This window comes from Zootoca vivipara, chromosome 3 (genome assembly GCF_963506605.1).
Source record: "Zootoca vivipara chromosome 3, rZooViv1.1, whole genome shotgun sequence".
In the NCBI taxonomy this organism is placed as follows: domain Eukaryota; kingdom Metazoa; phylum Chordata; class Lepidosauria; order Squamata; family Lacertidae; genus Zootoca; species Zootoca vivipara.
Genome location: NC_083278.1, coordinates 8143862 through 8158619, shown reverse-complemented (window position 1 = coordinate 8158619; position 14758 = coordinate 8143862). Strand labels below are relative to the sequence as shown.

At 46.7% G+C, this 14758-nt stretch overlaps 1 protein-coding gene across 1 annotated transcript; it reads right to left on the bottom strand.

The window, feature by feature from the left end:
- Window positions 1-1345: 1345 nt before the first annotated feature.
- Window positions 1346-5467, bottom strand: LOC118082567 (histone H3-like centromeric protein A). Its single transcript, XM_035110265.2, has 2 exons — window positions 5010-5467; window positions 1346-3019 (listed from the first exon to the last, which is right to left on the bottom strand). Exons 1-2 carry the CDS (start codon window positions 5409-5411, stop codon window positions 2885-2887), a joined length of 537 nt encoding a protein of 178 aa, XP_034966156.2. The 5' UTR covers window positions 5412-5467; the 3' UTR covers window positions 1346-2884.
- Between the last annotated feature and the right edge of the window lie 9291 nt (window positions 5468-14758).

Genomic DNA, 14758 nt, shown 5'->3' with positions numbered 1-14758 from the left:
CCATACTTCCAGTGGCAGATTTAGGGCTCTGCAAGAGGTGAGCACACACTGGGCTCTAAGCGGAGGAGGTGCGGTCTCGAAAAGCTAGTAAGCAAGGTGCTGGGCATTGGGAAGGGGGTGGAGGCACTGACAGGTTCCTAGAGTCCTCCCACCTGGTTACTGCCTTCCCAATTTGGACAGGCAGTGTGAGTGCTCGGGGGGGGGGCACCAAATTCTGGCATTGCACAGGGCGCCATAGTACCCTGGCCTGGCACTGATATTTCCCCCTCTATTTAATCTAAGCTTGCATTTTCCAGAGAAAATTCAGTAACTTAGAAAACAACAACAACCAGTTCTTGAGGACTTGTTCGTGGTAGCTGAATGATCTCTCTGGAAAAACTTTACAACCGCAAGAAACAGCCCTCCATTCTTCTCTGGCCTGCCTTCTCTGCCCTTGCCGCTCTGCAGCGAAGTTGTGCCAACGCTAAGGCAGCGCAGTGCATTTCCACAACACAATGTCAGCACAATCTTTCAAGCACAGCTCCTTCTGGGTTCTGCTTTGAAGAACTGGGCTCCTCCACATTTAAGAATTGTCCCTCCAGTAATTATTCGACTGTAGGCAAGGCAACTGTACAGAACCTAGTTGTGGAGCTGCCCAGTTCGTCAACGGGCGATATCCAAGAGTGACTGTCTGCTGGCAGAAGGGAAGCCCTTGGTGGATTCTTCTCTTCCCTAGCAGGACACCATGCTCCAGAGGGGACCACTCATCCTCTGGAGTAGATTTAAAGGGTGGGGTGACACTGCAGGGTGAAGGAGGGATTGCCAAAAATGGCTTCCCTCCCCATTATGTTGGCATATTCCCTTCAGTCAGCAGACTGAATATTGTCAGGTGTAGCTTCTCATGCAGGAATTCAAAAAGCTGCCCTTGCTAAAATTCTCACCAGTTCCGACTGGTGATTAGGCTAGACTAAATGGCCTTTGCGTCCTTTTATAGTGGAGATGCTAAACAGAAAACAAAATCAAAAACCTGGCTTTGGTCTTTCCGCTGTTCCCAGCTTGTGCCCCCCGCCACTGTTCTGTATCCAGCCAATCCATGGCAGAATGCAGCAGGACGTGCTTAGACTCCACCCACACAGGGTGGAACAATGCTATCTCCGCCCAGCAAGATTTAGCTCAGAGATAGGATGAAACTTAAGATCGTTAACAGATGCACTTGGGAGAGTTAAAGAGTCAGTGATTGGGCAGATGCTCCTGCATTGATACCTAGAACCCGGAATTCTTGAAAAGCTAAACTCTGTGCTCCATGCACCCTGCATAACCCCTCCCCCAGCCTGCATCAATTGGAATGAAGTTCTGTCGGCATCAGATTGCAGAGATTATTTCTCAGCTGGACATGAAAATTCATTGCACAGCTCATCCAGAAATGACAACAACCAGTTTGATGAAGAGTCACAACAGCTTCCTGAACTAAGTAGAATGAAATGGCTTAATGTCTAGCAATCAGACGTGCCTGTTCACATCAAACACTACTCTCCCAGCGCCAGTGTCATTTGTGTTTGCCAAAGCATTATATAGTTCTTTGGCAATCAAACAGCTGCATGCTTGGGATGTGATGTTACCTAATGCATGCATGTAGAAAATCTATCACGAAGCTGATAGCAGTCAAGCGCTCAGTACTGGTGAATATACATCCCATGCAGCAGTCAAACCATCTAGTTTTGTGAACAAGATTTCAATTTATTTATTAACAAGCGTCCACACCCGCTTTATTCATACTTTGATGGAAAACATCTCGCAACGTTTAAAAACAAAAACAGGTTCACTCATTATGCGTCTCTCCCTCCATCCCTGCTCTGGTGCCCGGGAATTCACTGTTGGTTTAGAAAAGGACCTGTGTGTATTCGCTCTGGTTTCTGACAGGATTTTTCATTCCCTTGTTTTTGGCAGGGATCAGGCCTGAGGCGAACTTGCTTTCCCTCCATGTCCGGCTGGAGATAAAGCATTTCCTCCTCCCCTCCAATGACGTTCTCGTTTCTGATGTGAAATGAGAGAATAAGGCGGGAAGAGATAAAATGGATGGCAGAATATCAGCAGGACATGGAAGGCGCTGGCCTGAGGCCCTTCAGAGGTTTTGGGCGCATGAGAGCTTTAGTCCAAAATGTCCGCAGAGGCCCAGGTTGACAAGAGCCATGCTACAGCATCCAATTGCAGTGGTGGGGCAAGCATGGCAGCGAGTAGAGGGGAGATCCACTGGCAGCAAGAACAGTTAAGATAAAACTTCATGTTTAAAAAATTAAGCAAACTCCAAACTACTAACAACCCTCAGCACCCCTAAACTACAGCTCCCGAGTCTCTTGGGGGGCTAGTTAAAAGCGGCATTTTACTGCTTTAAACACACAGTGCCGGTGAGGCCTAAGTAAAAATTGTGAGAGCAACTTTGGCAAAACTCCACTCAATTTCCATGAGATTTTAAAAGCAAGGAGGGGGGAACTTGTGGCTGCCCACGGCCATCAGCTCCAGCCAGCACCACCAATGGTCAGGGCCGACGGCAGCTGCGCAACATCTGGAGGGGGTCACAGGTCAAACGTCTCCCTCGCGGGAGTCAAAACAGGGCTTTAGAAGCAATTCACTTGGAGCTGAACAGGGCCCCTTTCTTATTCTGCCCCTCCCCCCCCTGCCGCAACACTCCCACCACAACACACCCCACATTAAGTAACCTCAGGGAAGAGTTGGGGCAGGAAGCAGGCAGAAAAAAGGAGGGAGGCAAAGAGCCGAGGCCACGCTGTCCCCCTCACAGGGGTTCTTAGGCCCAGGCCAGCTGCTCCCAGCCTGAAGGTCCCTGAGCGCATTGCAGTTTCTGGGATGCTCCCGATTGCCTTTTCACTGCTCCCCTGGAGGCAGGAAGCTAGCCCAAGCCGCCCTGGATGCCCCGGATCCGCCGAGCCAAATGGATGTCCTTGGGTTGGAGGGTGACCCGCTTGCCATGGATGGTACAGAGGTAGGCATCTTCCAACAGGTAGACGAGAAACGCTTCGGTGGCCTTGAAGGGAGAGCAGAGGAGGATGGGAAGAGAAGAGAGAGCAAGTGTGAAGGGTGCAGACAGTTGGCGGAGCCCCAATTTCCCCCCCCAAATGCTGTTTAACATCTACATGAAACTGCTGAGATTTGGAGCACATTGTCCACAACAGGCCAACGGCACATGCCACTCCTCCACATCTGCCGGTGAGGCAGTGCGTGCGCTGGACCGTCGTCTTGCCCCAGTAATGGACTGAATGAGAGCCAACAAACTGAAGCGCAATCCAGATGAAGACTGATCCAAGTGTTAAGCGGGTGGTTCCCTAGACTAGAGGATGGGGGGGGAGGCTACCTGCCCTTGATGGTGTTACACAGCTCATTGGACAATCGGGGCAATTTACTTGTGTTCCTGGTTTGTGTGATAATTATTCAGGTTTGGGGGGGGCGGTGGCGGCACAAAAGGCAGCACCAAACTTGGGCATCAGTTTGGGGAGGGATCCGGGGGAACAGGACTCATGCTTGATTCAAGGAGCCTTCAAGGAAGAACCAGCATGGAATAATGCCCTCCCAGTGAGAGAGGGAGGACAGGATCCATGCTGGGGCCAGAACTTAAAGGGATACCAAAATTGAGATAGGGTTGGAAAGTGGAAATGTAGTTGGATAGTATTGTGCAACAGCTAGGAAATTGAGGAGGCAGCAGGGGACGAAGAAGGGAGAGTGGTGGATAGGTGGTGAAAGAGCGGGAGTGGGGTGAGGAGTAATAATGGATGTTATTTACTGACTGATCAAGATGGCCCGAAAATGGAACGACCTATGGAACTGGCTGATTCATCTGGGAGACCCTGAGTCCAGGGGAGGGGGGGGGCTGTTAGATTTAAGTGTTTAAATGTTATTATGATAAAAGAGGGGTCACGAAGAGTCGGACACGACTAAACAACAACAAATGATAAAAGAAATAATATTTGAATGTATGGAAAATTTTTGGGTATAAATTTGAGGCTAAGGGGAGAAATAAAGGATAGATGGATGGGAAAATAAATTGAGATTTGGATTAAGATGAATTATGGGTGGAAGATAGTCGATGCTTTTAAGAATAGAAATAGTTGTGAGATAATGAAAAAAATGTGCTAGAATGATTTAAGATAATAAATGAAAATTGCTTAATTTGGAGTTAAAAATGAACCCAGTGTGAGGGGAATCGAGGAAGTCTACAATGTTAATTAAAATGTTAGATTGATATTGTTTTCTTAATGTTTTTGTGAAATGTGTAATGTTAGAAAATCAATAAATATTATTGGGGGGAGGGAGTTTGGGGAGGGATCCTTTGCTATCGCTTTGGCCTCAGGTGGCCTCAGTTATATAGCATTTTCATTACATATTTTTAGGCACCAGGCAAAAACATTCCTCTTCAACCAGGCCTTTGGCTGATTAACCAAACCTTGTTAGATTGGGGGTGGGTGGGTAATCCTTTTCTATTATTCTGTCATATATTTTGTGTTTTTATGTTGCTAACCACCCTGTGATCTTCAGCTGAAGGGTGGTAGGTCATTTTAATGACGCTAGCTGAGGTTGATGGCAGTGGGACTCTTTGGGGTCACAGGTTACCACATCCTGGTTTAGCAAATCCACTCCCATCATCAGGACCCTTCCGGCTGTCCCCCCCCCCCAATTCCATGGGGGAAGGAAATGGGGCTCATACCCTCAGGTTACTACAGCCAGCCCCACAATTCTGCCCCCCCACAAAACAACTACCAAGTGTCTGCAGGGGGGGGGGCTGCCCTAAATCCTTTCCAGGGTTTAAAAATGCAAAAGTAGGGCCAGCTCCCTTTGCCCACAGTCCGCAGGGAGGGTCGGCTGTGGGGCTGCAGTGGCATGAGGGAAGGGGGCCTTCTGTTCTCATGCAAATGGCACAGTTTCATCACAACCTGCAGGAAGGAGATCGAGACGCAGGCCAGCAAGAAGGCAGCCAGCCGGGCCCCCCACCCCCACCCCCACCCCCACATCTCAGCACTTACCTCCTGCAAAGCAAGCAAGGCCGTTCCCTGCCATAGCACGTCAACCCCCCGGGTGAAATCTAGGCAGACCTCACGCACCATGCGGGCAAAGGGCAGCTTCGGGATGAGCAAGCTGGTGGACTTTTGGTACTTCCGAATCTCCAGCATGGCTCGCTGGCCAGGTCGGTACCTTCGCCTACGGGGACGCCGTGCCTGTTCTGCGGGTGGCGCCCGGCGGGGAGAGGCTTGAGGCGACCGCCCCCTGCGCGGAGATGTGCCGGGGTGTCTCCCCGGGCCGGAGGAAGGGGTCGAGGGGGACCCCCGGGAAGGAGGGGTGGAGGGGCGTCTCCCCCTGCCGGAGGGAGGGGTGGAGGGGGCCCTCCGGGAAGGAGGGTTGGAGGGTTTTCTCCTGGAACGCCTCATGGCACCGGCGACCCTTGATACAATCCTCGTCTCCTCCGTTTGAATTCTCGCTGCGTGCCCGGTCTCAAGCCCCCGCCCACCAATCCGCTCCTCGGACGCCGCCGTTTGAATCATCACAGCCAATCGGATGGAGAGGGGAGGCGCCTAGGCGAGAAGTAGGAATCTCGACGCGTTAAAGAAGAAAATTGTCAATGGGCGGCGAGGGGTGGGGGAGCGGGAGGGAGGTTTTGCTATGACTTTCCCTATTCCCTGCAGGGATTGGTTAATATTGGAGAGAAAGGCAGGAAGTTAGTCCAATAGAAGCTGAGAAAAGACCAACAACGAACAAGCCAAGATTTCGACTTACGAGGCACCTGCGGCAGATTTTCAGCGGGGTGAATGCCATCTGATACATCTCCTCATGAGTTTGACCAAACTGCGGGAGGCAGTGCAAGACAGGAGTGGCTGGCGTGCTCTGGTCCATGGGGTCACGAAGAGTCGGACACGACTAAACGACTAAACAACAACAACAACAACATCTCCTCAGAGCTCTTCTGCAATAAATGTACATTTATTGAGTTTAAGCCACTTTGTGCTGATTTTTTATTGATTGATTGACTGATGAAAGATAGAAAGGGCTGTGACCCATATCCCAGAAAAATTTAGGGGAGTCAGGTTACCTCCCAATTTCAAAAAGCCTTTTCACGTATTGATACAGAGCTGTCCCAAGACATTTTGGCTCCTGAGATGAATCACAAAATGGCACAACACGCCTTCCGGAGAAGGAAGGCTGAGTGAAGATCAAGGAGTCAGGAATTTTACGGAAAAGGAGGGGGGTGCCTGTGTAAAGTCTCCCTCTGAGTAAACCACGTAGAGAACGGAGCGATGCCCTGAAGGGGACCTCCCTCCGGACATGTCTCCTTTTGCTCCACCACTTTGTTTCACAAGCACCACACTACAGTAAATCCCGAAGCAAACCCGAAATAATGATTGTTTTCCCTTCGCTACGCCCAGTTCGCGCTTCTGTGTATTCTATGAATGAACAACGTATTTGAATAGAGCCGCGCTCTATCCAATCAGCGCAATGCAACAGCTCTGCAGTATCTAGCTCAGGCCGAGCTCTGCACGCTTCTTGATTAACCACTGACGACGTACTGACAGGAGAACAATGGACTGAAGTCTATTCGAAACCTTGCTATCTTGATAATCGAATTAGAACTGGATACATTGTATCGAGGCCAACCCACCTCGTTTCCGAGTAAAGCGGTCTGTATTAGACATAGCTGTCAAGTTCTCCCTTTTTTTAAGAGAAATTCCATTATGCTGAATAGGCTTCCTCGCGAGAAAAGGGGAAACTTGGCAGCTATGGTATTAGAAAAGCCTCAAATGTTTAGAAAATCGTAGAAATTTTCTGTCTTTACCGATTCCCTTCATTCCAACGCCATTTTGTAACTCTGGTCAAGGACTCTCAAATCACTCTCAAATGCCAACCATGATCGGCAGGTCACGTACTTCAGGGCCATGGGCGTGCCCAGGACCAAAGCTAGGGGGGGCACACCAGCCATGCCCCCCAGCCACCCGATTGGCTAGCTGGCAATGACGTGGCCAGGATCCCCCAGGAGGCATGGTCAATGTGCCCCCCCCCCAGAGAAAAGGGGGCCATTTGCAAGGCAGCACATGGAGCCACCCGCGCTTGCACTCCTGCCTTGCCCGCTCCTTTAATGGCAGCGGTGACTAGATAGAGGCAGCAGCAGCAAAGCTGCCTCCGTTGAAGGAAATCTGGACCTGGGCTAACTTCAGCCCACACTCTTTCAGGTCACAGCGAGCACAGCACAGAAAGTGCTGCCCCACAATGCTCCACAGCACTTCATTTGTCATGCTTGACCCAGGAGTGGAGCCCCTGGCTGTGGCACAACTGTTCGTCGGGGTTGATGGCTGGGCGAGCGGAGGGTGGAGAGCACCCAACCCAATGCGCCTTGCCCCCGATGGGTGGGCACCAGCATCCTGGGTGGGAGCAGGAGGGTCCTCTTCAACACTTCCGGCACAGGTTGTCATACACCCAGTTTTTTTCGGACAATTTGCCAATTTTAGAAAATTCCGCCGGGATGCTATTTTTGACATGATGAATCCAGGATATGTCTGGGAAATTCCAGTCGTAAGGCAGCCCTACAATTATTGAATATAGATCGCTGGTATAATATAGTCTGGCAAACAGCCACAATGGAAAAAATTGTCACAAGAATTGAAGGTGGCAGAGAAAACATACTTGTGTGGTATGAATTTATTACTTATACAAATGAAACAAGACAGGGATGCGATGCAGCTACAACACATACTGCAATATGGCAGAGATAAGCGGGCAATATTCTTTAGTTATCTCCTATTATTCTGTGTTTTCCAAATTGATTGACTGAATACTCCTTTGAACTGCTTTAGTGTCATTACTTCATTATTTTGTACTGTAAAATAAAATGTTTTGCATTAACCCACTATTCACCCATTTTTGTTAGTCTTGGCATGTTTTATGTTTGCACAAAGAAATTATAATTTAAAAAAACCCACCTTAAAATCAACAAAAACTCCCATTATTCCTGACTGTTGGCCATCCAGGCTGGGGCTGATGGGACTTTGAGTCCAGCAACATGTAGAGGACACCCTACTTTGGCTAATCCCAGGATAGTGCTTGCTGAGCCACTAATGGCAGTGAGTGACACAGCTCTTTCAGCCACGGCTGGTTGGAATCTTAGCAGCAGTGCCTTAAGTGTGCAAAGCAGAGCAGAGCTGAAAAGGAATATTCTGGAGATGTGTCTCACTCTCATGATTCCACGCATTTTCATTATACAGTACCTGGAACTAAGGAGAATGCATTGCAATTCTTCTGTCCTCAGTGGATACGCAAATTCAATTTTCTGTACATTAGAGAGAAAAACAACCACAAGACAGAAACAAAGCAATTCCCATTATGGGGCCTAACGGTCAATTGGGAGGGGAAAGGTCAAGAAGATTAAAGACTGAGTGGCATAGCATCTGACAAGCTGTGACATAGTGACAATAGCTCTGGGGGTGCTTGCATTACATAGTCAACCCTATGCTTTCTGAACTGTACTACTCTTCCATCTCAGGATGAGCCAATGACAATGGCACTCTGCACAGAGAAATCCAAATCAGGAATAGTAAAGGTGGTTTTTTTTTACGGCATTGTACAGCTGCTGTGGCTTGGAGATGACTGGGAAGTTTTTAATCATTAATCCTCTGTGAGTGCTATAGTCTGACAGAGGAGACATAATCCAGGGTCCTTGAACAAATCTCGTGGAGTTTTGCTCTTAAAGAGAAAATGAATGAGGTTAAGTAGGGATTAGTGAGGCCACAGCGAACATCAGGTCTAAGCACAGTCACAATAGTGTTTATATGTTGATTTATAATAACAATTTTTAGTATAAAAATCAACTCATCGCACACTCCGCCCATGGTGATCATCAATTGACGAAAAGGCATTGACAGATCGGCAGAGTAGGCATAACTCTGACACACAGAAAGAAGGGGCCGGAGACTAAAATATTTGGTTCAGATTATGTTTCAGTAGTTCCATTTCATTCTGGCTCAAAAGTTTTTGCATTTTGTAATAGAAAGATGCCTTAAACCATTCAACAAGCTTTTTTTTAAATGTAAAGGCTGTTTCTAAAGTATTGAAATAACCTTCAGACAGTTCAAATAAGAATCTGGGGAAGGAATTAATGTGAATGGATGCAGTTTCTTTCACAATTCTGGGGAAGCTAGAAATGGCTGCCTTGTGTTATACTTTGTCACTTAAAAATATTGCTGACCGGATTTTCCAATGCTGGTGTCTCACAGTGAATTAGTTTAATGTAAAGTGGGATGTTGATGGGACTTAACTGTTATGAAAAATGAACCCCAAAATGCGTTGCCTTTTAGGAAGGACAGACGCGGGTCAGAAGCTCCAAAATTTGCTCTAAGTTCAGCTCCGCCGGGAAATGACAGAGACCACATGATGCTGTCAGGAAAACAAACTGATCCTTTTATTACAGAAAAGAAAGAACTACAGCTGTAGGGTCCCTGCCTCAAAGAATGTAGGAAGGAACCTCGGGAAATGGTGAACCTCCCTCTTATACCCTCCTGTCCCCACGTGAAAATCCCTTTACTGGGAGGGAGGGGAAGGACAAGGAGGATGGGTGGTGATGGGATTAACTGGGTGCAGAGACGAATATTTCTTCATATGGTGAGATGTCAATCACTCTCCTCCCGTTGTTGATGGGTTTCCCTTTGTTTGATCAGTCTAGATGGGAGTTGAGGTGGAGCCGTTCCTGGCAATTGCCGAGGGGTTGGGGTCCATCCGGCAGGTGTTTTCCCCCAGGTCACGCAAGGATGATCCCTGGGATTATGTAAAAGGTGACACTTCTGGAGGTTTGAATAAACTGTCCCAGTTAATCCATCTTTGTCCATGTGTGTCTTTTGAATCAGGATGGCAATGGGGCAAGGTTCAGGTCAGCTGGGGTCATGCACAGGTTATGCAGCATTTCCTTTTACAGGAGACATCTCTAATACAGAGAATTCTATGCAAAAGTAGTAGTCCTGATAATTAAAGGTTCTGAGATATAAAACAGTAATTCTAATACAGAGGGATACTAGCTTAAGCAGTAATTGTAATCCTGAGGCAGCGGATAGGTTTTCCTAGAAACGTTGGAAGGCACATAATGAAGGAACGTCTAGTGGCTACATTAAGGGATACACATAAGGATTTCATAATAAGAAGACATATAAAATGAGCAGACATATAAGCTGACCGGATTGAATTCCTATTACAATGCCGTTGCCAAAAATTAGGCCAGTGAAAATCTAGAAAATACTGGGATATGGTATAGTGTATCAGATGCAAAAAGAAAGAAAGAAAGACAGCAAAGGAAATGACTTCTGCACCTTTAACAGTTGTGTACAGCAGGGAGTTTCAGCAGAGCTCCATCTACTGTACTGACATTTCCTCTCTTCAGTGATATGAATTGTTTTCTGCTGCTCCAGAGAGAGATTGTTTTCTGCTGCTCCAGAGAAGCGGACACGGAGCAATGGATTCAAACTGCAAGAAAGAAGATTCCACCTAAACATTAGGAAGAACTTCCTGACAGTAAGAGCTGTTCGGCAGTGGAATTTGCTACCAAGGAGTGTAGTGGAGTCTCCTTCTTTGGAGGTCTTTAAGCAGAGGCTTGACAGGCATATGTCAAGTATACTTTGATGGTGTTTCCTGCTTGGCAGGGGGTTGGACTGGATGGCCCTTGTGGTCTCTTCCAACTCTATGATTCTATGATTCTATATGAGCTCTTCAATGATACGACATCATCAGGATGCTCTTTAAAACGTGAATGAAATAAGAACAATAATTGCAGTGAAAAAGACAAACTTAATCCTGAAAATGTTCTCTCTTACAACTGTAGCATTTACATATGGACATATGCTATCTTAAGTCAAACTTCTTCAATATCTTTCCTTGGTTGAGTCAAGCCATGTGAACAGCAGTATCACATGCAGTAGCTCTTTTCGAACTGTACCATTTCAGGCTGCAAGAGGATTTTCAGATGTCTGAATGTCTCCTTAAGTTGAACAAAAATAAATGAATCTTTGTACTGTACATAAAAGGGACCCGGGTGGCGCTGTGGGTTAAACCACAGAGTCTAGGGCTTGCTGATCAGAAGGTCGGCGGTTCGAATCCCTGCAATGGGGTGAGCTCCCGTTGCTTGGTCCCAGCTCCTGCCCACCTAGCAGTTCGAAAGCACATCAAAGTGCAAGTAGATAAATAGGGATCGCTCCGGCGGGAAGGTAAATGGTGTTTCCGTGCGCTGCTCTGGTTTGCCAGAAGCAGCTTTGTCATGCTGGCCACATGACCCGGAAGCTGTCTGCGGACAAACGCCGGCTCCCTCAGCCTATAGAGCGAGATGAGCGCCGCAACCCCAGAGTCGGACACGACTGGACCTGATGGTCAGGGGCCCCTTTACCTTTACCTTACTGTACATAAAAGTGAGCATGCTAGGGAGAAGATATATGCTGGTCTTTGCCACTAGGTGTCACTGCACACTTGTCAACAAGCTGTGAGAAGTGGCTCATTGGTTTTCACATCCCCACCCCCCACCCCGAAAATGGAATGTTTTGCTGGTGCAAGGCAGTGCGCAGGGGTACACAGACCCCTAAACAACTTGTGAATCTAAGTTTGGTCTCATTGAGGGGTAGTATTTCAATATGAGTAGGAAAATGAGAGTACCCCTAAACATTTTTTAATATATATATAGGAAAAAAAGCACTGGTGCATAGGCATACAGTTAAGACTGATTGCATAGGCCAGACTGTATTCCTTTTGCAAGCTGGCTGTTCCTTCTCCTTCTCCTTCTCCTTCTCCTTCTCCTTCTCCTTCTCCTTCTCCTTCTCCTTCTCCTTCTCCTTCTCCTTCTCCTTCTCCTTCTCCTTCTCCTTCTCCTTCTCCTTCTCCTTCTCCTTCTCCTTCTCCTTCTTCTTCTTCTTCTTCTTCTTCTTCTTCTTCTTCTTCTTCTTCTTCTTCTTCTTCTTCTTCTTCTTATCACTCGTAGCCGAGTAAGATCATCTTCCATAGACACGGTTTTAACAGTGAGTCCGTAAGTGACTGTGGAGGCCAATTCTGGACCCACACATCCTTCCACAGTGAGAACATTGGTTTCCGGGCGGGAGTTGATCACAGTGTGGATTTGCCAAGTGTGCCTTCCTCTTAGCACGTTTCTCCCTTGCGCCCTGAGTTCGAGTGTCTTCAAAGTCCATGACATCTTTGGTAAAGGCTGTTCTCCATATGGAGCGCTCGTAGGCCAGTGTTTCCCAGTTGTCAGTGTTTATACTACATTTTTAAAGATTTGCCTTGAGACAGTCTTTAACCCTCAGTCTTTAACCCTCTTACACTTTCCATTTTTAAGTTCGGAATAGAATAGTTGCTTTGGAAGACGATCATCAGGAATCTGCACAACATGACCAGTCCAGAGAAGGTGATGTTGAAGAATCATTGCTTCGACACTGGTAATTTTTGCATCTTCCAGTACACTGATATTAGTTCACCTGTCTTCTGCACCTGAGACAAGCAGGTACAGCTGTAAGATAGTGAAGGAGAAGCAGAAGCAAAGGGAGACTATAGTGCCAGCAAATGTCGCTGAATCCAAAATGTCCCTTCACAGGGGCTAGGACCTCTTCCTCCCATCTTTGGCTTCTCCCAAATTGACAGCTGCTGAGACAAATGGATGACAGACAAGAGAAGGAGAAAGTTGGCGACTGTATGCAAAAAGTTCAGCCTTTAACAACTCATTTGGGAAATAATTTGGTTTTTACATCTTTCAAATATTTTTAGATGTTCTTAACTTTTACAAATATTTTATTAGTTTTTAAACATTTTAAATACATTCCTATTTTATTTTTAATTGTATTGTTTTTAAAGATTTTGGCGTATGCCATCCTGGGCTCCTTTGGTGTGTGTGGGGGAAGGGTGGAATAGAATTTTAATAACAAACAAATAAATGAAATCAAGCCTGATTTTCAACGAAGTCCAAAGCCAGCAAAGGGTCTGAAAGAGAATGAGGCCATTTGGAGCAGGGGATACTGGGGCTCTCAAGAGAGCTTTCTCTCTCTTTTCATCTCGCACAAGGGACAATGAGCTGCTCCTACAAAGTGTGCAGCAACGTGACACGAATGAAAAGGGAGCACATGGCTGGAGCCATTTCCCACTCCCCATAATGGTGAGCCAAGGAATGACCATGGAATAATAAGCTCAAGGGAGCCAGCAAAAAGTTACATGGAGAAAACAAAAGGCCCATAAGGAAAAAGAAACCCTCAGAAATACACAGTTGGACAATACCTTTATTAGGACTAACTAAAATGCTGCAAAATAGTGCACAAGCCTTCGAGTTATCCAGAGCTTTTCATTGGGCTAGATGTTGTTACCCTCCTTTTCTAATATCTACCCTGGGGAACTGGAAGCTTTCTGGTTATTTTGCAGCGTTCAGGTGGATCCTAATAAAGGTGTTGTCCAACTGTAGACTTCAGAATGAAAAATCAGTAACCTCTCAGGTTCTAAATAGAAAGGAAGGAGGATAGGAGTGTTTTTTGAGGGTGGGAAATACAAGCAAGGTGTTTAAATCTGCGCCAGAATACTTGAACCCAAGACACAGAGGAAATGATTTCCACTTGAGAGGAGGAGGACACCTAACAGCTGACAAAAAGTGAGGAAGAGGCTCAGAAACAAGTTGCGCAGCCTCTCTTCTATCCCGCAGGCCAGGGGGTCTGGTGGACCAGAAGGTGGGGATGCCCCCAGGAGGTGGAGCGAGAGTCACTGGAGGGCAAAGTCAACTAATTCCAGGTTTATCTTTGTCCTTTTTCCTGCTGAGTTCTACAAGGGCAAGAGTCGTGAGACAAAGGAGGAGGAAGCTGCCAGCTGGTTGTGAGGAAGAACACAGGCAGCTGCGGGGTCCAGATCTGCGGTCCCAAGCCCTCTTTCAATCACTGCGGGCCATATTCTAGCCCTGCTTTATAGTCATGACTTTTCAGACGTGTTCGTGACCGTGTCTCCTGTGTATTATGTCAGCCAAGAAAGGACTAAGGTGCTTGGCAGCTGTAATAAAGCAATCTGCATTCTGAATTTTTTTAAAAAAACAACAACATAATTTTAACTTGATAAATTTTAACTTGATAAATTTTAACTTGATAAATTTTAACTTGATAAGAACCGTCTTTGTTCTCTTAGAACGGCAAGGGTGCCCACCTAGAGTTTCAGGGAGTTCCAGCTGAAAAGAAGCCTTGCCTGGCTGCTGCCTTGAATATTCCGACAGAAGAAATTAAGTGTTAGATTCTTGGTTTTTACATTGTTTTGTGATGGGTTTTAGCTTTTGTAATGAGTACGTATTTTAATACTGGTTGCAAGCTGCCCTGGAGATACCTTGATGTGTCTGTCTATCTGTATAATTATGATAGGATGTAAATCTTGCTAAGAAAGAAAAATAACAACAAATAAATGTGCCTAGTGTAGTTGTGAGTTTTGAGAACAGGAATGAGAAAGGAGCAGGTTTGACCTCTTTAACGAAGAGGAATATGCAGGGTGCAACCTATCGGCTCTTGATGTTCTAGTGATAAGGGGGAAGCTGGAAAAAGGAAGTATTCAGCAACGTGAATCTGGGGCAACTGAGGACAGTCATGCCTTATTAGAGAGAAAGAAACTCTGTGAGACAGGCTAAGGCAGAGCCAAGGAAAGCAGTGGAATGAAAGCAGAGAATTTGGACTGGATATGAAAAGAGACGAGAACTAGTGGGGGGGGTGAGGGGGGGATTTGAGGACTGTTTCACACCAAGGAGTGGTGAGGC

Excerpts from the sequence above, each read along its gene's own strand:
- LOC118082567 (XM_035110265.2), bottom strand. The coding sequence starts at position 5,411 with ATGAGGCGTTCCAGGAGAAAACCCTCCAACCCTCCTTCCCGGAGGGCC. Across the intron at positions 3,020-5,009 it reads CCTTGCTTGCTTTGCAGGAG|GCCACCGAAGCGTTTCTCGT; the intron begins GTAAGTGCTGAG and ends TCTCCCTTCAAG.